Genomic DNA, 25526 nt, shown 5'->3' with positions numbered 1-25526 from the left:
GGCACTTATTCCTGAGATTTCTCAGTATGTCACATGCTCTATTGTCATCCCATTCTCAACATGTGCTGGTCTTGCAGAATGAGGAACTTCATACACTAGAAATACAGACAGACAGCAGCTGAAATACATGCTCTCTGGATTTAATACAAATAGAAGAAAACGAAAAGGGAGTAATGAGCAAAATAAACCTGAAGGTAAGGTAACTTTCAGCCTGAGGATGGAATTGTTTATTATTTGCAATCAATAATAATGGTTTAAGGTTTGCTGTTTTCCAGATTAGATTGCTAGGAAAGTCAATGATTTGATTATTGTTTAAGCTGGGTTTCAAACTACCACCATATTGAGGAAATAGATCTAACATAACTTGTGCTGAATATTATAATAATATGATCATGATGTAAAAATACTTATTTATAAATATTAATAAAATTAAGGTTACAATGAGAGTTTAAATCAGACTATGACAAATTAACTAACAATAGAACCTTTCGAATGCTTTTCACAAAATGACTGCAAATTTCTTTTATTATTAAAAAACTATTATTAGTAGCGGTAGCAGAAGTAAAACTGAATTAGGTTTAAAGGAATAGTTTACCAAAAAATTTACATTTGCAGAAAATGTACTCACCCTCAGGTCATCCAAGATGTAGATGGGTTTGTTTCTTCATCAGATTTGGAGAAATGTAGCATTAAATCACTTGCTCACCAATGGATCCTCTGCAGTGAATGGGTGCCATCAGAACAAGAGTCCAAATTGCTGATAAAAACATCACAATAATCCACATGTAACCCACACCACTCCAGTCCATCAATTAATGTCTTATAAAGCAAAACACACAGGTTTGTAAGAAACCATTGCTTCATGGCTAGAATATTAGTCCATATTTCATAATAAGGTTTAGACTTCAAGCTATACGTTTAGAGTTTAACTTTGAATTACTGTAATCATGTCCACTGCAACCTGAAATGTCCAGGCTCAGTGTAGGTGCAAATTACACTAAAACAACTGTGCAAAAGTACAGACAAATCCCATTTTAATAACTAACAAGAATGGGAATATCACTCTCTCGCCGCCTCAGGATCTCTGTACGAGCATCAGGAGTCTCTCCAGCATGGCAGCTCTGACTGTCCTGATGTTACTGTGTATCAGGGTGTGTAATCCAATGCCAGATCCCCATCAGAGGGAGCTGATGCTGAAGCAGGACATGTCCCAGCAGGTAGGGGGCAGAGTGGAGCTCACTGCTGCTGAAGGACAACTGGATTCAATCCTACACCAGCTGAAGCTGAAAGACATGGCTGCTTCACCTTTCCCACCATCCATGCACTTCTTCAAAGTCCGGCACATTGTGCAAAAAAGCCCAGTCTTCAAACTGCTACAGAAAATGCCCAAGGGTAAAAAATGGTTACTTGTATATCTGGGAAACATCTGTCCTTCAGATGATAAAATGACTGTGTCCCTTACAGGTGCTGCTCTTCACATCCACAGCTCTGCTATGGTGAGTGTGGATTGGCTGGTGATGAATGCAACGTACAGGCCTCATTGTTACATCTGCTTCACGTGGGACGGGTCAGTGCAGTTCCTTTTCTCCAACAATACGCCCTTTCTGCGATGGGGATGCTCTTTTTGGAAACGCCTAGATGTGCTGAGGGCAAGTCTGAGTGACGTCACTGTTTTTGATAACAGGTGATTAAACATATTTCAACATCAGGTATCAAATAGCCACAGGTGTTCACTGGTATAATGACAGTGGCCATTATAGTATTATAAAAGCATTATATAGTATTATAGTATTATAAAAGCATTATTTACTTGCAATTACCACTTGGTTGATGGATGAAATTCATAAATTTTTAAGTGTGGCTTTAGTGGCCTTTTGATGTTTAGCTTCACAAAAATACCCTAAATATATTGGCAGCGGCTATTTACACAGTGCAAATAGCAAGATTTTCTGCTATTTATACTGCTTACTGCAAATAGTGGCAATTATCTGCACCTCAGTATTGTAGTACATAATAAAACAGTACGCAATAATAACATATTGAGTGTAAAATATAGTTTTAATTCAAATTATTAACTGGATGCCACCTTATTGGGACAATAAAGCCGTCCCTACACCTACCCTAACCCTACCCAATACTCTTTATTTTCAACTTTTTGATTATTTCCTTCATTTTGACTTAAAATAAATGCCTTTCTGATGCAATATGCGATTTGAAAAGAGAGAAAAAAAGTTCGAACTCGTGTCGATCGCGTCAAAACACATGCGTCATACCATCTACACCACTGAAACTGATATTAATTTGTCGTCTTTTTTTAATGTTGACTAGCTCAGACACATGTTAGTGGACGGAGTTATTGTAAATAATAAGCCTTTGCCAACAAGACAGGCTATTTGCACTTAGTGTAAATAGACACTCATTAATATATTTACTGAATAAAACGCAGCACTTGTTTTTTAGTATTTCTTAAGGTGCAGATTCCAAAAATAGTGCCTGTTTTGCTCTGGCCATCATGCTTTCTTACAAAACATGATGCATTTCGTAGGATTTTTGCATTTGACAATCATTTGTAAAGTGAAAAAGTTTTGTAGTATTATCAGTCAGCAGAAAAACTGCCATAAAGACATGATTCATATCTTCTTCTAGGCCAGGTTACAAGTATTTATTAAATTCTCAGCTGAACGAAATGAAAGAATAACCACTTTTCCCTTAATAATAGACATATTGCTTTTGTTGTTTTCACTGATGTGCAACCTGTTGTTAACATCTCAAAAAATGCATTAGGGTTTCATGACCCTTAAATGCTGATACATCCATATAATTAAAAAATATATTAATTCTTATTGTGTTAAAAAAACTGAAAGTTGATGTTTTTGAACTCAGTAAATTAAAATAAAAATAGGGAATATAATGTTTTTTTTTTTGTTTTGTTTTTTTTTTGCTTGTTTTCCAAAATCAGAAGTTGCAGGGCTGTGTAATAAACAGTACCAGAGCTAATAAACAGAACTAATTAAACAAATTACATTTCTCAGTTTAATGCGGAATCTTACACTCTTCACGGAAGACCCGGAAATGTCTTATCCGACACAAGATGCAGCATGGGACAGGTTTGAGAAGACTTTTATGGCTCTATCTGGGCTGATCACATATGCACCTGTCTTTAAGGACTATATCTACCAGGGTCTGAAGGAGCTTTACGAAGACAACATCATGTACCTAGAGCTGAGGGTCGGACAGTCCAAGGTTTGTGACTGATAGATCACCATAATTAAGTGTATAGGTGCTCTTGGATTAAAAATGTGTATTATATAATTATTTTTAGGCGTATGAACTTGATGGCACCACCCATGACAGAGCGTGGTCTCTGGAGGTCTACAGAAACATCACTGAGCAGTTCAGAGCAAATCATCCAGATTTCATAGGATCTCGTTTAATCTTCTCTGTCCACAGGTAAAACTATTAAATTATCGAATCAATCAACAAATTGTCTCTCTTGTCCTGTGAATAAACTGAATAAGCCGAATACACGTTTAATTTACTGCTGCAATATAGTAATAAAACAATCTTGTGTAAATAACTTTAATTTCTGTTACCAAGGGTCATAACAGTCAGCTTTATGGTTAAATTTTTTTTTTCAAATAACACATTTGTTATTTGAATTAAAAAAGATGAATTAAATTGTCTAGGATTTTTGACAGGATTTAACATACTAAGATTATTCATTTCATATGCAGTATTATATTCACATTGGTCTGATCTGAATGCATTTTTACACAGGTCTCTTAGTGTGTCTCAAGTGAAGCAGGCAGTACAAGAGGCCATTGAAATGCAGAGAAAATATCCAGACATCGTTGCTGGTTTCGACCTGGTAATCTCATCCTTGATTTAAATTACAGTTCACAGCCACGTTGCCAGAATGCATACTAAATACTAAACATGTTACTGACTGCATTGTGCAAGCAATCCACAGCAATAACAAAGCTAAAATAACTGAACCATGAGTCAGGTGAGTCGATTCTAAAAGGTGACGTGGCACCATAACGCAGAAGAAAAAAAAAAGAAAGGTGTGAAATTATATTACCACATTTAATATCAGTTTTATCTAATTTGAACAATTTATTGCTGTAGGTAGGTCGTGAAGACACTGGAAGATCTATCTGGTACTTTCGAGATGCCTTATCACTCCCTTCAGAAATAAAGACCCAACTTCCTTTCTTTTTCCATGCTGGAGAGACAGGTCAGTATATGTAGTTCACTTCATTAGTTTTTGGAGAAATTAAACTTTTGAATGCACTGAACCAACTGCTTCACAAAATCTTCACGAAGCATTCAAAACACCACTCATTGGCCAAAATGATGTACATTCAACTCAGGACAAACAAGCATAAAAAACACCTTTTAAAAATCAATAGCAAATGTTTTATCAAAAGTGTAACCTATTAAATGCAATTAAGAAAACTCTAAATATAGTGTTACCATATGTCTTTTTTTCCTGGACATGTTCTGGCCGGGATTTCTAAATTGCATAAAATGTTATGATTTTGACTTTGTTTTCCTATTATTTTCATACTTGCTGAAGGTAATGACTGAAAAGTAGTTTAACCAATAGCATGCAGGTATTGTAAATAACTGCGAGAAGGTGCGATCTACAGAAAATGGTCAAAGCATATACCCATACATATAATGTGTGAGGACTGTAGAGAGCATGGCAACAGAAAAACAAAGACAAAACCCAGACATTTTAGGCTATTTAGAAAAAGAAGCCATATATCAAACACCATTAAATATAAACTCTGTGTATTATGTGTTTTTTTGTTAGCTGTTAACTAACTAATACTTTCCTTTTTACACTCTCAGAAATAAAGGTACAAAAGCTGTCACTGGGGTGGTACCTTTTCAAAAGGTACGTGTTTGTACCTAAAGGGTCCATTTTGGTACCTTAAAGGTACATATTAGTACTTAAAGTGTACATATTAGTACTTAAAGTGTACATATTTGAACTTAAAGTGTACATATTTGAACCTAATAGGTACAAAAGTGTACCTTTTGAAAAGGTACCGCCCCAGTGACAGCTTTTGTACCTTTATTTCTGAGAGTGTATTATACAAAAGTGTCACTGAAAATGTCTACAAATTTATAAAATCATTTATCATAAACACTAGTTCAAGGGTGTTAGAAACCTCTGGTTCGTAACAAATAAAAAGGTTTGAAGCAGTGTTTCGAAAGCCCCCATCTCTACACTCAATTGTATTATAGTTACAATTAGTTGTACAATAACAGCTGAATTGGATAGATTGGAATTGGCTTGCTGTGGGTGTTTATTTTTAGATTTGGATGGTACAGATGTGGACAGGAATGTGTTAGATGCTCTGCTGTTTAACACCAGCCGCATTGGACATGGTTTTGCGCTGGTTCATCATCCCCTGGCCAAGCAGCTGTCCAGGACGAGAGGAGTGGCAGTGGAGTTGTGTCCCATTTCCAATCAGGTGAGCTGTGGTGCAAAAATAGGGTGACCATGCGTCCTCTTTTTCCCTGGTATTTCTAAATTGCCTAAAACGTCTGGGTTTTGGCTTTGCTCATCTATTTTTTTTTTTTTCATACTTGCTAAAAGCAGTGTTGGGGAAAGTTAAAGTATTGCATTACAATATTGTGTTACTTCTGTAAAAAGTAACTAATTGTGTTATCTGGTTACTTTTTATGGAAAGTAATGCTTTACGTTACTTTTGCATTACTTTTTGTCACCTGGGCTGGGCTTGCTTATTTATTTTTAATAACAAAAAAACCCAAAAGCATGCAGTCAATGCAAAATATGCGTACATATAATCTATGAGGACTGTAAAGAGCATGTCAATAAGAAAACAGAGCCCAAACCCAGACATTTAGATTTAGAAATCCCGGCCCGGACATGTCAAGGAAAAAGAGGATGTTTGTTCACCCTTCAAAGCACACAGGTGACAGTTTGTCTGCCAAATAAAGTCCAAAGGTTCTTTTAGGTTTTACCAATAATTTGACAGATGTATCTTGAACAGAACTGTGTCAATAATGTCATTATGATTTGTTGAATCTACAGTGTTTCGTCTTCTCTAGGTGCTAAAACTGGTCTCGGATTTGCGAAACCATCCCGCCGCGGTACTAATGTCAGAAGGTCATCCCATAGTGGTGAGCTCTGATGATCCCACCTTATTCGGGACCACAGGACTCTCCTGATTTCTACCAGGTCTTCGTGGGTATTGGTGGGTTGAGCGCAAACCTGGGGACTCTAAAGGAGTTTGCGATGAATTCAGTCAGGTGCTTAAGATTTATTTATTCACATACTTTTATTTGAAAAGTCTTTTTCGTTATGTAGAAGAATAATTTAAGGTTGCACTTTTCCCCTTTATTAACAGGTACAGTTCTTTGTCGCCACAACTACAGGATAAAGCTATTACGATATGGAAGGAAAAGTGGAACAAATTTGTAGCAGAAAATTCATAACCATGACCAACAGAAGAGGACTGCATTTTTTATTATTACTTATTTCTTGAAACTAAGGGGGTCGAAAATTTTATTATTTGATTGTATTATAGGTTGAAAGTATCTGTGAGGTTTGTCCACAGCATTTATAACATAAATAAATTGAGTTTCCTACATTTTATAAGTCCTGAATTACATACTGTATACTCCAGTGCTGGTTTCTGCACTCCTGAATTAAAACGTCATATTAGTTCATGTTAGTAGGACAAATTAAACCATTATTTTCTGATCTTCAGAGTCTATACCTGATAATGTTTTCAGAAAGAATTCCTTAACTTAAAAAAAATTAAAATAATAATAATAATAAGTCTCTTATGCTCATCAGGAATTAATTTATGTGATTAAAAATATAGTTTAAACAGTGAAATTACGGCTTAATATTTTTATGGAAACTTATATATTTAAAGGATTCTTTGATGAACAGAAAATTCAAAAGAACATTATAAATGTATTTTCTTTCTCATTTGATCAATTTAATGCATCCTTGCTGAATAAAATCATTTTTGAACAGTAGAGTGTATACTTTCATATTTCTTACAACCACTCCAAGTATATCATCAATGGGTTAAATTGTGGAAAAACAATACCATAACATCCAGATGCCATTTGAATGGTATCTCTTTTTTTCTCCGATACATCGCCAATGAATATTAAGATGAGAGCAGGTGCACTGGTTATTTGACTAGTTTAATGATGAGCAAACAGGTATACACAACATGATCTCACAGAATTCCGTGTAATGTTTACGGACTTAATTAACCTCCGAATCTGTGGTGGCATCACGGAATCGCCGAAAATTCCATGATGGGCTCACAGAAATGATACCAATGTAAGTCAGTGACAGGCATCAGCCGTGAACCACGCACGGATCCACTGGTTCAACACTTTCAATATGCCGACGCGATAATTTATCGTCATCATTATTTTTCAGAACTGGGTAGGTTTAGGGTAGGGGTGGGGTCAGGTACTCCAGTGAAAGTATAACTGCATCGGAGTCACTCTTTTTACGTGGTCCGATGCAGCGCTGGTGTTGAACCAGTGAATCCGTGCATGGACCACGGCTGATGCCTTCTGTGAGCCCATCACGGAATTTTCGGCGATTCCGTGATGCCACCACAGATTCGGGGTTAATTAAGTCCGTGAACATTACACGGAATTCTGTGAGATCAGGTTGATTACTGTTCTTTTTACTGAACTATGCGCTGCTCTTGGGGCAGGAGTACTCAGTATTAATATCACTGTTATTTTTACTGAACTATGTGCTGCTCTCAGGGCAGGAGTACTTAATATTCATATTACTGTTCTTTTTACTGAACTATGCGCTGCTCTCAGGGCAGGAGTACTCAATAGGTCCCTATTACTGTTCTTTTTACTGAACTATGTGCTGCTCTCAGGGCAGGAGTATTCAACATTCATATTATTTTTACTGAACTATGTGCTGCTCTCAGGGCAGGAGTACTTAATATTCATATTATTTTTACTGAACTATGTGCTGCTCTCAGGGCAGGAGTACTCAATATTCATATTACTGTTCTTTTAACTGAACTATGCGTTGCTCTCGGGGCAGGAGTACTCAATAGGTCCCTATTACTGTTATTTTTAGTGTAATATGCGCTGCTCTAAGGGCAGTACTCAATATTCATATTATTGTTATTTTCTCTGAACTATGCGCTGCTCTCAGGGCAGGAGTACTCAATAGGTCAGTGTTACTGTTATTTTTAGTATACTATGTGCTATCCTCTATGATCTAACCATTGTTCATTCTTTTAAACAACACATTATATCAAGCATGAAGAACATTCAGTAAACATGGCTGTTAGCTCCCTGGCCATTCTTGACTGTTGTAAAACTGAAGCAAGTTGTCCCATAATATACATTGTATTCTACACTGCGTAGATATATATATATATATATATATATATATATATACATACAGTATATAATTCATTTTTTTTATATAGTATTGATATTTTGCATAACCTTCCTGTTTATTTTTACTAGTTTTAGTCTAGTAAATGTATGCATATTTTTAAGGGTATTAAATTTTTTTTTTTTTTAAATCATTACATTTATAAATCAGTAAACAATTACTGTATTATTGATTGATCTTTTATTTTATTCTTCAGTTACCTGGACGAGCTGGCAGAAATTCGACAAATCAAAGGAGCTACCACTGAAGAGGCATCTGATGCTGCCGAGTCCAAAATGGTGCAAGAGATGTATGAAAATGGTGTATGTTTGGTTCCACCTGATAAAAGCACATAATAGCCAGATTTGGATGGTAATTGGTTCTCATGGGGACGTAAGCGATTTTCAGCATTTACAGGGGTTAGTCTGTGATTTTATTGCCATCCGAATCCAGAATGTCAGTGTTTTTCTCCCACCATCCCTGTAAAAATCCCTGGCCGAATTAATAAAGTCATGTGGTAATTTAATTGCTGTCCGAATCCACATCTCTGAGAAGAAGAAATAGATTCAAAACTAACTGTTTAAATCCTTTTGACCACCGTTTAACATGATATACTAACTGTTGTACTTTGCATGCATATTACTGAAAAAAATACTGAAATGCTAGAAAGTATTTACAAGAACAATATTTCATAACTGCTCCACCACAACAATTGAGTGCTGTTAAGAACAAAAAGACCAGAATGCATGTAAACATTTGAAATGGGTCATTATTATGGCAGTAACAGGTATACAATACAACTTTAAAATATGTATAACCCTACAAGTACATACATAAAAATGTAAACCAAGCAGCTTTGTTTACCTCATGTAAATAAGAGGTTGCAACGCATTTCTGCTAATCTCCACATTTTTAATGACACCCATCATTTTGAGAGATAAAATTTAAGAAAACTATTTAAACTATAGTGGGTCTATTTTCCTATTTTTAAACCAGAGATTTAAATAAATAATGAATAGTATATTACATTTAAATTTATTTATTATTCCAAGCATATGCCATTTTATTTATTTATAGCAGACAACCATGCGATTGGCCATGTCAGCAGTGCATTTCTAGGTTCATATGATCACACATCTTGCTTCTCCACTGTGAAAAAAGCATCAAATCCATGAGTAAATACATTTTTACATATGTTCACATGAGAAACAATTACCATCTGATAGGTCTTCTGTCACAGAGTTGACTTGTGTTATTTTTGTGAGTTGACTTGTGTTAAATGTGATTGCAAAAGATCCCAGTGTCAATCTACAGTATGTGCAACCACTTAATGTTCTCATAGTCTATTGCAGTTGCGCTTGTAATGTAAAAAATAGCCAAAATAGTTAGTTTTTTCTTCTTCTCCGTGCTGTTAATGTTGTTTAATTCAATGTCAATTCAATTGTTTGTGTAAGAACAAAATGAAAGAAATTTTCATTGAAAATAATCAGTTTACAGGTCCAATATTACAATAAAATAATCAAGTATAATTATGACTTCTTTCCATTTTTATACAATTACAAACAAATCCAGAGAATTAAATGCATGTATAATCCACAGGAACATTTCACAACAAAAAGTTATAGCAGGTGTATCATTAAACTGCTGTAGTTTGAATGTGCTCCCTTTAAACCAGGCCATAGGTTGGCTTGCCAGATATCTTCTCAAAGTCTCCAGATGTGTTTGCAACGTCTTCCTGCATTTGAAATGCATAAAGAATCTGGTTTCAATTTACACTGATAGTCATGAAAAAATAAGAATTTAATTTAAAAAAATTAAAACAAATGTATTTTACCTGAAGGGTTTAGTTTAGGATATGGAATCATGAACATCCTCATTTTCATATATTTCCTGGACCAATTTATTTTGTGGAGCAAACTTGCATACCAGGAACATTACATTACTGACCAGCTCACTTCACAGCATCTGAAATGTAGCAATGTAAACAAACATAATTACTAGTAAAATCATAAGATCAAAGATAAAAATCTGATTTTCAACTTCCTCAAATGTGACAATTTCTTAAATGACAAGTAATACATCCTTAAACACTGCCATTCCTAGAGCCTACTGTGCTCTGGCCTCAGCTATAACTACAGTGATTGAGGGCAAATTAGAGTAGACGTTTGAGGGACAGCCAATGAAGTCCATAGGCTGGCATTATGCAGACAAACCTAACAGGTAATTGCTAACAGGAAGTGAGACTGGAGTTTCTGACACTCACTTCAGCACAGCAGTTCAGAATCAATTCTTACTTTTAGGAGACAAAACTTTATTTGTCATGAAATTTGATCTTTAAACTTTTGCAGACCTTTTACATTTACAAACAGCTATTTTACAATGCATGAAAAGTAATATTTGGGAGAAAAAATAATATGGGCACTTCAAATATCAACAAGATTCTCAACTAAATCTAGAGGAATTTACAAAGAAAGTCCAGAGATTCCCTTACTCCAAGTATGGACCAATGATGGCTTCTGCTTTTTCAAGAATGTTATTCTGCAAAGAGAAGAAAAACTACATGAAACAGTCACAGTCAATGACAGGTTTGTTGTCATTATAAGCATGTGAAAATGTAAATTAATAAAAAATGTAGTTGAATCTACAGTGCATTTGTGAGTTCTCCAGGACTATAGAAAGAAACAATTATGAATAATATACAGAAAACAGATACCTTATATGTGTGTAGTTACCAGTGCATATTGAATAAGATAACAAATATACAGTACACTATAGTTTTTGGTAAACCATCTGCACTTCATTGCAATAGTTCTACCATACTACTCTCTATACATCTACTAAGAAATACTACTAGAAAACATAGAGCTTATAACGTGGAAAAAGTACCCTAGCAAAAGTCAATAAAGTTGTACAAATATGAATTGTAATAGAAACCAATTATTTTTCTTTTTTTTAAATTTACCTCATCAGGAAGCTGCTGATACAAAGGGAATATGGCCCAGATATTTTTTTTTCTTCCCAATTCTGGTCTTTCTGTCCTGAAATATATATATATATATATATATATATATATATATATATATATATATTTATATATAAATAAATAAATAAATAAATAAAAGTATGGGTACAGAGCATTATTATTATTATTATTATTATTTGCTGGCAAGTTATATTCAACAAATCAGTTATAATCATTTTTTCTTAGACTACTGTATTTTCAGCTACATACAGTTTAAACCAGGAGTGCCCAGTCCTGTTCCTGGAGATCTACCTTCCTGCAGAGTTCAGCTCCAATCCTGATCAAACACCTGTCTGTAAAGTGCTCTTGAAGAGCTTAATTAGCTGGTTCTTGTTTGTTTGATTAAAGCCTGAAACACACTGCACGATTTTAGGCTGTCCCAGATGAAAGACCGCCTTCGTGAAGCAATCGTGGTGATTTCTGATTGGCCACAATTGTTTCACGATGCCAATCTTTCGCCTGGGACAGCCGAAAATCGTGCAGTGTGTTTAGGGCATATGGCTGAAGCTGAACTTTGCAGGAAGGTAGATCTCTAGGAACAGGATTAGTTTAAACCAAGGGTTTTAAAATTGTTCCTAGAGTCTCTCAAGGTAATCTAAGGAATAAGAAAAACTTTCAAAATGTGCAATGCTCTCGACTGGGGAGGCTCCAGGAAAAAATAAATAAATAAAACAAAATGCCTGAGGTGGTTTTTGGCTTGTGTGATTAAGAGTAAATGCAAATAATGTGCAAATAAATTCCTCTATGCACATCAAAAAAGTCATGTAACTTTGTGCGACAGGGTGGCATAACCTGACTAACCAGCAGACCAATCTTATTGCACAGCATCTGAAATGTAGTTAAGGTCATTCTTAAATGCCCAAGCAAAGTATAGTCATACAGAAATACTTTGATAAATGTAGCGAATAGTACACTAAAAATAACAGTAATAGTAATAATAGTAATACGGACCTATTGAGTACTCCTGCCCTGAGAGCAGCACATAGTTCAGTAAAAAGAACAGTAATATGAATATTGAGTACTCCTGCCCTGAGAGCAGCACGTAGTTCAGTAAAAAGAACAGTAATATGAATATTGAGAATTGCAGAGAGTTCCTCAGGGGCAGGGGCTCAAATGTAAAAAAGGAAATATGAGGAAAAAAATAATTATAGGTCAAAAGATTGGATACATTACTATTTTATATTTTTGCAAGAAGTCACTTATAGTCAACAAGCCTGCATTTATTTGATCAAAATTTTACTTATTTACTTAATGCATTTTATGCAATGCTGATTTATTAGCAATGTTGAAATCCGGTGATACTTTTTTCAGGATTCTTTGACGAATAAAAAATTAAATAAGAACAGCATTTATTTAAAATATAACTTTTGTAACAATATAGCTCAGTAAAGGTCAGTATTATTATTATTTTTTTAAGAAATTAGTTTTTACTCAGCAAGGATTTGTTAAATTGGTAGAAACAGTGATAAAGATTGACATTGTTAGAAAAAAAATCTCTATTTTGAATAAATGCTGTTCTTTTAAACTTTTTATTTATCAATGAACCCCAAAAAAGTATCACAGATTCCAATAAAAAAAAAAAAAAAAAAAGCAGCACAACTGTTTCCAATATTGATAATAAATCAGTGTATTAGAATGATTTCTGAAGGACCATGCATTGAAGAATGAAGTAATGATGCTGAAAATTCAGCTTTGAATAACAGAAATAAATTAGATTTTATTAAAATAGTATAAATGTATATTAAAATAGAAAAACATTATTTTAAATTGTAATAATCATTCACAATATTAGGCTACAGTTTTTTTTCTGTATTTTTGATCAAATAAATGCAGGCTTGATGAGCATAAGACACTTTCATAATGCTGTATAATTATCAAAAATGGTAATATAATAAAGTCCTTTCACCTCACCATTTCGCCAGCCTACACTTCACATGATAGGCCTGTAGGTGGCACTTGGGCTTAAATAACTATGATAGTTTCATCAAATAGTAAACGGTGTATATCATACATAAATATAAGTGAATTGAATAGCCTACTGATTACCATTATTGGAGTTTTAGCGCTGCACGGTTTTGTGCAGTGCTTTTAGCATACATTTTGTAATTTGTATGTAATGTGATTTATAAAATGAGACAAACCACGGATCCAGATCGCTCCACAAATAAGTCTGTCCCATGTAATTTTCAACCAATTTATGAATAAGAACAGAAAATAACCGCTCCACTTCAGGTATTTGAACTTCTCGTGCCAGATCATGATTGGTTGGTGTATTATACGACAAACGGGCATTGATGAATTATGTAGTATTCTGAAATATATAATATGTGGATTTTTAATTAAATCGACACACTAGCTTTGATTATTGATGAAAAATGTTTAAAATATTGTTTAGTTTATTTTTTCCTTCCATCGACCCATAGGCACTCACTGAAAGAACCATGGCTCCAGAGCCTCGGTTTCTGAACAGACTGTGGAATATCAGTCGAGCAAAACGCACGAAACCCATAGCAACGCCTCAGATTGACAGATATGTGAAAATAAACAGGAATATTCCGAATTTTGAGCGATTAGTTACTGTTTTGTTCAAATTGTCATGTTAATTAGAATTCAAATGCATTTTGTTTTATTTACCTTGTTTTATTTGTCTGAGAGGGGCACTTTTGAATAATTTTGAAAAAGGGCAGGGGCTCGAGCCCCCAAAGCCCCACCTTCTGCACGTGCCTGCCTGAGAGCAGCGCATAGTTCAGTACAAATAACAGTAATATGAATATTGAGTGCATAGTTCAATACAAATAACAATAATATTAATATTGAGTAACGTTAGTCCTGCCCTGGGAGCAGTGCATAGTTCAGTAAAAATAACAGTAATATTAATATTGAGTACTCCTGCCCCGAGAGCAGCGCATAGTTCAGTAAAAAAATAATATGAATATTGAGTACTCCTGCCCTGAGAGCAGCACATAGTTCAGTAATAATAATATGAATATTGAGTACTCCTGCCCTGAGAGCAGCACATAGTTCAGTAAAAAGAACAGTAATAGGGACCTATTGAGTACTCCTGCCCTGAGAGCAGCACATAGTTCAGTAAAAAGAACACTAATAGGGACCTATTGAGTACTCCTGCCCTGAGAGCAGCGCATAGTTCAGTAAAAAGAACACTAATAGGGACCTATTGAGTACTCCTGCCCTGAGAGCAGCGCATAGTTCAGTAAAAAGAACAGTAATATGAATATGGAGTACTCTTGCCCTGAGAACAGTGCATAGTTCAGTAAAAAGAACAGTAATATGAATATTGAGTACTCCTGCCCTGAGAACAGTGCATAGTTCAGTAAAAAGAACAGTAATATGAATATTGAGTACTTCTGCCCTGAGAGCAGTACTAATGCTAATGCTAACGCTAACTGACTGATGAAATGTCACGGAGATTTGAACTAGTTATGTTGTCGCTCATATCGGTTTCACAGATAACGCGGTAGCATTGGAAAAGCATGTTTTACTCCAGTTACCTCATTAGCAGCTTTGGTGCGATCGACTGATGAAGCAGTCTAATGAAAATGCATACTATTTGTTCTGTGCATCTTTGTTCGCTAATTATCTCACTAAAGGTTTGAGATGGGGTTTTTTTGTTTGTTTGTTTGTTTGTTTCATTAAAATACATGGTAAATTCACTTACCTTGTTATAAATGCCTCCCACGAAGCGTAACGTATCTGTCTGATGTATTCCCTCCTCCACACACACGCACGTTCAAATTTCCTGACCCCACCTCTGCTTCAATTTCATTGGTTGAATCTGTGAACCAATCATTTTCCTTTCTGCCCTCAGAACATGTTTGATTAAGTAAAACTCCCATCTGCCAAACATTTGAGATGTGGATAGGGATATAGTTTGAATTGTGTCAATGTTCTGCTTATTGTATACCCAACCTGATCTCACAGAATTCCGTGTAATGTTCACGGACTTAATTAACCCCGAATCTGTGGTGGCATCACGGAATCGCCGAAAATTCTGTGATGGGCTCACAGAAGGCATCAGCCGTGGTCCATGCACGGATTCACTGGTTCAACACCAGCGCTGCATCGGACCACGTAAAAAGAGTGACTCCGATGCAGTTATACTTTCACTGGAGTACCTGACCCCACCCCTACCCTAAACCTATCCAGTTCTGAACAATAATGATGACGATAAATTTCCCAGTATCGCGTCGGCATATTGATGCTAAGGGTTTCCGTGCGTGGAGCACGGCTGATGCCTGTCACTGACTTACATTGGTATCATTTCTGTGAGCCCATCACGGAATTTTCGGCGATTCCGTGATGCCACCACAGATTCGGAGGTTAATTAAGTCCGTGAACATTACACAGAATTCTGTGAGATCATGTTGACAGTAATATGAACATTGAGTACTCCTGCCCTGAGAGCAGCACATAGTTCAGTAAAAATAATATGAATATTAAGTACTCCTGCCCGGAGAGCAGCACATAGTTCGGTAAAAATAACAGTGATATTAATACTGAGTACTCCTGCCCTGAGAGCAGCACATAGTTCAGTAAAAAGAACAGTAATAGGGACCTATTGAGTACTCCTGCCCTGAGAGCAGTGCATAGTTCAGTAAAAAGAACAGTAATAGGGACCTATTGAGTACTCCTGCCCTGAGAGCAGCACATAGTTCAGTAAAAAAGAACAGTAATAGGGACCTATTGAGTACTTCTGCCACAAGAGCAGCGCATAGTTCAGTAAAAAGAATAGTAATAGGGACCTATTGAATACTCCTGCCCCAAGAGCAGCGCATAGTTCAGTAAAAAGAACAGTAATAGGGACCTATTGAATACTCCTGCCCTGAGAGCAGCACATAGTTCACTAAAAATAACAGGAATATGAATATTAAGTACTCCTGCCCCAAGAGCAGCGCATAGTTCAGTAAAAAGAACAGTAATAGGGACCTATTGAGTACTCCTGCCCCAAGAGCAGCGCATAGTTCAGTAAAAAGAACAGTAATAGGGACCTATTGAGTACTCCTGCCCTGAGAGCAGCACATAGTTCAGTAAAAAGAACAGTAATAGGGACCTATTGAGTACTTCTGCCCTGAGAGCAACACATAGTTCAGTAAAAAGAACAGTAATAGGGACCTATTGAGTACTCCTGCCCTGAGAGCAGCACATAGTTCAGTAAAAAGAACAGTAATAGGGACCTATTGAGTACTTCTGCCACAAGAGCAGCGCATAGTTCAGTAAAAAGAACAGTAATAGGGACCTATTGAGTACTCCTGCCCCAAGAGCAGCGCATAGTTCAGTAAAAAGAACAGTAATAGGGACCTATTGAGTACTCCTGCCCCAAGAGCAGCGCATAGTTCAGTAAAAAGAACAGTAATAGGGACCTATTGAGTACTCCTGCCCTGAGAGCAGCACATAGTTCAGTAAAAATAACAGGAATATGAATATTAAGTACTCCTGCCCCAAGAGCAGCGCATAGTTCAGTAAAAAGAACAGTAATAGGGACCTATTGAGTACTCCTGCCCCAAGAGCAGCGCATAGTTCAGTAAAAAGAACAGTAATAGGGACCTATTGAGTACTCCTGCCCTGAGAGCACCACATAGTTCAGTAAAAAGAACAGTAATAGGGACCTATTGAGTACTTCTGCCCCGAGAGCAGCACATAGTTCAGTAAAAAGAAGAGTAATAGGGACCTATTGAGTACTTCTGCCCTGAGAGCAGCACATAGTTTAGTAAAAAGAACAGTAATAGGGACCTATTGAGTACTCCTGCCCTGAGAGCAGCACATAGTTCAGTAAAAAGAACAGTAATAGGGACCTATTGAGTACTTCTGCCACAAGAGCAGCGCATAGTTCAGTAAAAAGAATAGTAATAGGGACCTATTGAGTACTTCTGCCCTGAGAGCAGCACATAGTTCAGTAAAAAGAACAGTAATAGGGACCTATTGAGTACTCCTGCCCTGAGAGCAGCACATAGTTCAGTAAAAAGAACAGTAATAGGGACCTATTGAGTACTTCTGCCACAAGAGCAGCGCATAGTTCAGTAAAAAGAATAGTAATAGGGACCTATTGAATACTCCTGCCCCAAGAGCAGCGCATAGTTCAGTAAAAAGAACAGTAATAGGGACCTATTGAGTACTCCTGCCCCAAGAGCAGCGCATAGTTCAGTAAAAAGAACAGTAATAGGGACCTATTGAGTACTCCTGCCCTGAGAGCAGCACATAGTTCAGTAAAAATAACAGGAATATGAATATTAAGTACTCCTGCCCCAAGAGCAGCGCATAGTTCAGTAAAAAGAACAGTAATAGGGACCTATTGAGTACTCCTGCCCTGAGAGCAGCACATAGTTCAGTAAAAAGAACAGTAATAGGGACCTATTGAGTACTTCTGCCACAAGAGCAGCGCATAGTTCAGTAAAAAGAACAGTAATAGGGACCCATTGAGTACTCCTGCCCCGAGAGCAGCGCATAGTTCAGTAAAAAGAACAGTAATAGGGACCTATTGAATACTCCTGCCCCAAGAGCAGCGCATAGTTCAGTAAAAAGAACAGTAATAGGGACCTATTGAGTACTCCTGCCCCGAGAGCAGCGCATAGTTCAGTAAAAAGAACAGTAATAGGGACCTATTGAGTACTCCTGCCCCGAGAGCAGCACATAGTTCAGTAATAATAATATGAATATTGAGTACTCCTGCCCTGAGAGCAGCACATAGTTCAGTAATAATAATATGAATATTGAGTACTCCTGCCCTGAGAGCAGCACATAGTTCAGTAAAAAGAACAGTAATAGGGACCTATTGAGTACTCCTGCCCTGAGAGCAGCACATAGTTCAGTAAAAAGAACAGTAATAGGGACCCATTGAGTACTCCTGCCCGAGAGCAGCGCATAGTTCAGTAAAAAGAACAGTAATAGGGACCTATTGAATACTCCTGCCCCAAGAGCAGCGCATAGTTCAGTAAAAAGAACAGTAATAGGGACCTATTGAGTACTCCTGCCCGAGAGCAGCATAGTTCAGTAAAAAGAACAGTAATAGGGACCTATTGAGTACTCCTGCCCGAGAGCAGCACATAGTTCAGTAATAATAATATGAATATTGAGTACTCCTGCCCTGAGAGCAGCACATAGTTCAGTAAAATAATATGAATATTGAGTACTCCTGCCCTGAGAGCAGCACATAGTTCAGTAAAAAGAACAGTAATAGGGACCTATTGAGTACTCCTGCCCTGAGAGCAGCACATAGTTCAGTAAAAAGAACAGTAATAGGGACCTACTGAGTACTCCTGCCCTGAGAGCAGCACATAGTTCAGTAATAATAATATGAATATTGAGTACTCCTGCCCTGAGAGCAGCACATAGTTCAGTAAAAAGAACAGTAATAGGGACCTATTGAGTACTCCTGCCCTGAGAGCAGCACATAGTTCAGTAAAAAGAACAGTAATAGGGACCTACTGAGTACTCCTGCCCTGAGAGCAGCACATAGTTCAGTAATAATAATATGAATATTGAGTACTCCTGCCCTGAGAGCAGCACATAGTTCAGTAAAAATAACAGTGATATTAATACTGAGTACTACTGCCCCAAGAGCAGCGCATAGTTCAGTAAAAAGAACAGTAATATGAATATTGAGTACTCCTGCCCTGAGAACAGTGCATAGTTCAGTAAAAAGAACAGTAATATGAATATTGAGTACTTCTGCCCTGAGAGCAGTACTAATGCTAATGCTAACGCTAACTGACTGATGAAATGTCACGGAGATTTGAACTAGTTATGTTGTCGCTCATATCGGTTTCACAGATAACGCGGTAGCATTGGAAAAGCATGTTTTACTCCAGTTACCTCATTAGCAGCTTTGGTGCGATCGACTGATGAAGCAGTCTAATGAAAATGCATACTATTTGTTCTGTGCATCTTTGTTCGCTAATTATCTCACTAAAGGTTTGAGATGTTTTTTTTTTTGTTTGTTTGTTTGTTTCATTAAAATACATGGTAAATTCACTTACCTTGTTATAAATGCCTCCCACGAAGCGTCAGTAACGTATCTGTCTGATGTATTCCCTCCTCCACACACACGCACTTTCAAATTTCCTGACCCCGCCTATGCTTCAATTTCATTGGTTGAATCTGTGAACCAATCATTTTCCTTTCTGCCCTCAGAACATGTTTGAGTAAGTAAAACTCCCATCTGCAAATGTTTGGTAGACAAATTTCAAGTCAGACTGTTAAAACATTAAATTAATGCGTCAACAAAAGAAATAATTGCCATGCCTCACTACTGCTAATCAATAGGCTAATCACCCTCTTTACATATGTGTCCAATAGATGATAAAAGTGGATTACTTTCATGATACCTGTACTGGAATATGCCAGGCTATGTGAACATTTTTTATTGTATTGATCCATTTAAACTTCTGCCTTCCTTTCATGACATTGCTAAGATCAGGCATGTAGGGTTTGTGTTCCCTCTCGATGTGAGCAATTTTAGAGCAGGGTACAATCTCTATACTTCCTCTACACAGCCACACCTGAGCCAAAACATGTGGAGGAAAAACTCAATACAGTTTACCATAGCTACTATGTAAATATAGTATAATATTTAGGAGAATGATCAACATGTTTGCATGTGAATGTGAATTACCCGTATTCCTAATTCACCATTCTTTCCTCCACCTCCATCCCAAGTCCCAATCTCATGCACCAGAGAGCTCAGCCATAACCATGAGCAGAGGCGAAATACTTTGTCCACCAGTATGATCTCTTTGAGCAGGAACATACCGTATATTAGTAACTCACCCAATGTATTTAAATGAGTTTTCCTTCCTCTGTTTTCAGTTATTCTGTCATTGGTCCTGTCATGTTTGTGGTGATTGTGTAAAAGTGTAGTATGATGCAGTCACTGTGACAGAAGATTTGCATGCAACGGCTTCAATGTTGATTCACTTTCTTTATTAAATGTAACATACATTTCACAAAAAGGATAAAGCCTAGACGTGAATTTATACGGTACACTCTCAGAAATAAAGGTACAAAAGCTGTCACTGGGGCGGTACCTTTTTAAAAGGTACACTTTTGTACCTATTAAGTTCAAATATGTACACTTTAAGAACTAATGTGTATCTTTAAGGTACCGAAATGGACCTTTTAGGTACAAACATGTACCTTTTGAAAAGGTACCGCCCCAGTGACAGCGTTTGTACCTTTATTTCTGAGAGTGTAGTTACATGAAAAAACATAAAACTCCACAAGGATTTGAAATGCTCCAGGAGTGCTATATGACGGAAGTCAATATTTTAACCGAATTCACTTTTGCTGTATGGAAAACAACAGTCTGGATATTCTGCTAAATAAATGATGAGAGAATTGTAATTTTTGGATGAATTATTCTTTTCATAAACATTGGCATTCTGTGACAACATGTCCTATAGCTGGCTATTAGGAATAGGGTAGATTAGTATGAAACATGAACATTTTTCACACAGTCTCTTTGAGTTCATAGCTGCATTCGCATTTTTACCACTAACACTCCAGCATGTTATCTGTGTTTATATAGATTGATTATATCTTGCATTTCATACGTCCTGAATTACATTCTGTATCTTCCAGTGTTGGTTTCTGCAGTCCTGAAGAAAAACATTCTTTTCATATTTTCCTGTCTGGTCAGTGCTGATCTCCAGACAGCGTTTGGTTTCTCTGTTCTGTATGGCCTGTCCCTGAAAACAAACAAGAATATGAACTTTTCCAAGCAATGTTTAGATTGTAATATACCACAGCACTCTATAAATGTTTGTGGTTTAATCATTTGTTCACCTGTTTGAAGTTCCAGTACATGTGTTTTGGTTTTTCAGTGTCTGAACACCAGGACAGCTCTGGAAACCTGCCTGAGCCGGGATCAGTTAGACAGCGGCTCCGATCATTTTTAAAAGACTGAAGGGGATGCACAAATATCTCACCACTTGCTGTATAGTAAAATATCTGTGTGATGAGAAACTGAAGTGTGTCAAATATTCCCAAAAAATACAGTTTGAAAATGCAGAGAAGAGAAGAGAAGAGAAGAGAAGAGAAGAGAAGAGAAGAGAAGAGAAGAGAAGAGAAGAGGTTACCTGTGATTCCATGAAATGACATGGATATAAAATGGGATTGTTCTCCTCAAGTGGCCCCTTATCCAAACATAAACTTGTTTGCAGATCATTAATCAGCTGTTTTGATAGAAATATTGAGATTATATTAAACCATCAACACTTCAACATTTTTTTCTGTACTGATCTCTTGGACTGTCTTGATTCATAGTGAACTGTATGTCACTCACCACTCCATAAGCTAATAAATTAATGAGATTTAACTCAGGATAGACATTTTCCAGATACCATTTAAATGGCTTGCATTTCAGCCTCTCTCTCAGTTTCTTTCTCTCCGATACATCGCCAATGTCTATCCCATGGTTCTGTGGGGTAGAATCAACACCTAAGTACTCTTAGAACTGGCCTTGAAAATCCATAATTTGATTGGCTGAAACTTTAATTAGACCTACCTGTATAGGAAGACCCCAGGCAATGTTCACATTTTCCTTGTATTCGTCCATCCAAACTTCTGCCACTCTCAGGGCATTTCTCTTCATGACATTGCTAAGATCAGTTGCATATGGTTTGTGTGCCCTCTCGATGTGAGCAATTTTAGAGCAGGGTACAATCTCTATACTTCCTCCACACAGCCACACCTGAGCCAAAACATGTGGAGGAAAAATGTTGTGTAATAAAAATAGTATGACTGCACCGTATCCCTTAAATGTTTGTCTAGTTTGAACTTGCCGCTTGCTAGCAACTGCTTTCTTCATGGAAGCTTTGCGTTCAAATATTTCAACTCAGGTCAGTGTTTCTAATTTTTTACTTTTGTGGCAAGCAGCCGTGTAATAAGCGGGATAATGTACATCAAGCCAGTTGTTATCGCAAAATAAAGATGTACTTACTTAATTGAATGAAATCTCAATTCAAGTGATGAAGGATTTTGACAGTAATCAGTGTTGAGCACTACTGTAAGGTTAATCCTGCCTGCTTTAAATGTTTCAAAATGATTAACAGTTGAAAATGTTAGAAATTTAGAAAAGTAATCAAAAAGTAATCAAATGTAATAAGTTACATTACTTTCATAAAGTAATTGAAAAGTTACACTGCTTATTACATTTTAAACAGGGTAACTTGTAATCTGTAACCTATTACATTTCCAAAGTAACCTTCCCAACACTGAATATAATATATATAAAGTATAATATAAAATCCTCAACGTGTTTTTAGGTGCATGTGAATTACCCGTATTCCTAATTCAACATTCTCTCCTCCGTACACCTCCATCCCTCCATCCAGAGTCCCAATCTCACCAAAGAACAGACGATCAACCACGAGTATTCCCATGACAGACGGACTCCTGGAGAACAGGCAGAGCAGAAGGATCTTTTACACTCAATAGAGCAGAATTTAGCAACATCACATCAACAGCATGACTGCCAGTGTGAAAGAATATTGAGAACAAGAATATTAATTAGGCACAGTATAACACAACACACACTTACTTTCCTGGCTGTGAAGGATCGTTTTGATCATACCACTTCTGTGGGAATGCCACGTACGTGCACCAGAGAGCCCAGTCAAAACCATGAGCAGAGGCGAAATAGTTTGTCACTTGCAAGTCATGGTAATTGACTTTATCAAACACGGGGCTCAGGACCAGCGTACGGTCAGCCTGGATACGTGCAAGCAGAGGCTCCGCCCTAAAAGAGAGAGAGTACTTGAGAAAATGTGATTTCGTTGTGTTCATTTCTGTACTGACATAAATATTATATGTACTATTTGTAATAAAATATGAATAAATACATTATAAAATGATACTAAAACAACACTGCTTCACACCAGTTATGCAATATTGCTTTAAAGCAAAAAATTGCATCTAGTTGAGCAAATATTTAGTGTATTTCCAAATACTAAAGTCAACTGAGCAGTTTCACACCATTTGACATGGACCTCAATGTGAGCGTCCAAAATGGCAACCACATCCCCAGAGGCAGCCTTCCACCCTGAGATTCTGGCCTGGGAAAGACCTTTCTGCTCTGAATGGGTCACCGTCTTCACCAGGCCTGGGTGCTTCTCATTGATGGAGCTGACATAAACATGTAGCTGTGTTTTCAGATCTTCTGCAGAAGAGATATATCCACAATTAATAGCTCATTTTGTGCACAATATGCATCTGAGACTAGTGTTGGATGGGGTTTTGAGAGAAACAAACCATTTGTGCTGTGGTCGTCCACCAGTATGATGTCTTTGAGCAGGTGGGCTGGAGTTCTGTTGATGATGCTGCAAATGGCTCTTTGAATGACAGAGAGAGCCTCATCCAGATAAATCAGCACCACACTGAGGGTGGGCAGATTTTTGGGGTATTCACGGCCAATGCATCTGCAGAAATGGATGAATGCATCAAGACAGATGTTGAATTTCAGAGCGTGTCCATAAACCACTGAAACTCACCTGTGGTCTCGAGTGTCCGGCAGCTCCCGGTCCAGAGGCAACTGGTCACTGAGGAAGGCATTATAGCCGTATTTCTGAAAGAGATCCTCAGCCTTCCTCTGGTCATCCTCAGAAAGTTCAACAGTCCATTGCTTGAAGAGATTTGAGTTTGGGAACAGCTTCTTTGCTGGCTTCTCGTGTCTCATTTTGAGGCTTCTCTCTTCTGCAAGAATTCGTGTTCACCAAGTATTCAAAATCTAAAACAACACTGAAGAAAAACATATATTAGTAACTCACCCACTGCATTTAAATGAGCGTCCAGTTTGTCCAGCTTGTTGAGGATAAGTGCACTGTGTAACGAGAAGTTCTGCTGGACTTGGTGGAGCTGCTTCTCTTGAGTATGAATATCCTTCCTCATCAAGCTCATATAGAGAAACAACACAGCAACAGACAAGACTGGAAACAAAGTCTTCACACAGCTTATTCTCATGATTTGAATGTTTGAGTGTGGCTATCATCGTAGAAAGACATTTTTAGGGTTGTGGTCTGATGAAGGGCGTTTTTCTTCCGCTATTTTCAGTTACTCTGTCATTGGTCCTGTCATGCTTGTAACAGTTGTGTGAAAGTGTAGCATCACTGATGCTTAGTCACTGTGACAGGAGGTTTGCATGCAACGGCTTCAATGTAGATTGCCTTACTTCATTAAATGCAACAAAAAAGATAAAGTCTAGACTTGAATCTACATTTACATGGAAAAACACCACAGATTCAAGATTTCACATATAGATTTCAAAGCAGCGCTATGGTGGATATCAAGATTTTCACAGAATAAAAACTTAAACTTTGACCTCTTCATCACACTTAGCCATCATATGGCTTTAGAAGACCCAGAAATACAAGTAGGTAGAGTTAAGTCGTATGAACTACTTCTGTTCTTTTTGGAGCTTTCCATTTCCATTTGTTATATGGAAAACAACAGCTACAGGTAAATATCACATTTTGTGTGAGGCTGAGTAAATAATCATTGAAATAATTTGTAATTAATAAAATATAATTTAATTAATTTTTGGTTTAACTATCGCTTTAATATACACTGACATTCTGTGACAACATGCCCCATAGTGGGCTATTAGGAACAGGGCAAACTATGATTTTTTGTTAAGATACATTGATTTCATAAAACATAAACTTCCATTCATTGATATATTTTCCAAACTGTATGTTCTATGTGAAGTCTGGGGATGCTTCAGTCTTTCCCTGCTCTTTATCAGGGGTTCTCAAACATTTCTGTCAGCCGAACCTCTTAACACCTAGAGCGGAAGAACACCTATGCCTGGATCTTCTTCATTGACTTCAACTCAGCTTTTAATATGATCATTCCACAACAGCGGTGGAAAAGCCGAGGCTGTGGGAGGTCGACACAAGCACCTGTAACTGGGTCCTCAACTTCCTGATGTAGAAGTGTCAGACAGTGATATCAAGAACCATCACACTGGAATTATTTACACCTGGTATTAAGTTGCGTTTTTGACAACCCGATCATAAGTGGACGACACAGGTGTAAACAGGGTCTGAAACATTTTAAACTCATCCACTTTCGACC

The 25526-nt window shown here is 37.1% G+C and overlaps 2 protein-coding genes and 1 long non-coding RNA gene across 4 annotated transcripts; 1 reads left to right on the top strand and 2 right to left on the bottom strand.

Moving 5' to 3' along the window:
- The first annotated feature begins 71 nt into the window (after nt 1-71).
- ada2b (adenosine deaminase 2b) lies at nt 72-6946 on the top strand. Its single transcript, XM_058773385.1, is given in 11 exon segments — nt 72-194; nt 1080-1392; nt 1465-1684; nt 3033-3243; nt 3323-3450; nt 3778-3868; nt 4129-4237; nt 5329-5486; nt 6088-6203; nt 6205-6288; nt 6387-6946. Coding segments are annotated over 11 exon segments (1539 nt in total). The 5' UTR covers nt 72-173; the 3' UTR covers nt 6475-6946.
- Nucleotides 6947-9217: 2271 nt separating this feature from the next.
- LOC131539096 (uncharacterized) lies at nt 9218-15175 on the bottom strand. 2 transcript variants are annotated; one of them, XR_009270777.1, is made up of 4 exons: nt 15121-15175; nt 10914-10960; nt 10257-10387; nt 9218-10157 (listed from the first exon to the last, which is right to left on the bottom strand). It is a non-coding gene; the product is annotated as an uncharacterized LOC131539096 (long non-coding RNA). The 2 variants fall into 2 exon arrangements; XR_009270776.1 differs by lacking the exon at nt 15121-15175 and adding an exon at nt 11385-11462.
- Nucleotides 15176-20614: 5439 nt separating this feature from the next.
- LOC131539069 (probable polypeptide N-acetylgalactosaminyltransferase 8) lies at nt 20615-24413 on the bottom strand. The gene is made up of 11 exons (XM_058773379.1): nt 24221-24413; nt 23945-24146; nt 23706-23872; nt 23430-23613; nt 22996-23193; nt 22736-22850; nt 21961-22146; nt 21739-21873; nt 21533-21628; nt 21240-21404; nt 20615-21142 (listed from the first exon to the last, which is right to left on the bottom strand). Exons 1-11 carry the CDS (start codon nt 24411-24413, stop codon nt 21002-21004), a joined length of 1782 nt encoding a protein of 593 aa, XP_058629362.1. The 3' UTR covers nt 20615-21001.
- Between the last annotated feature and the right edge of the window lie 1113 nt (nt 24414-25526).

This window comes from Onychostoma macrolepis, chromosome 04 (genome assembly GCF_012432095.1).
Source record: "Onychostoma macrolepis isolate SWU-2019 chromosome 04, ASM1243209v1, whole genome shotgun sequence".
In the NCBI taxonomy this organism is placed as follows: Eukaryota; Metazoa; Chordata; class Actinopteri; order Cypriniformes; family Cyprinidae; genus Onychostoma; species Onychostoma macrolepis.
Note: the sequence above shows the minus strand (reverse complement) of the source record. Positions and strands in the feature narration are given on the sequence as shown.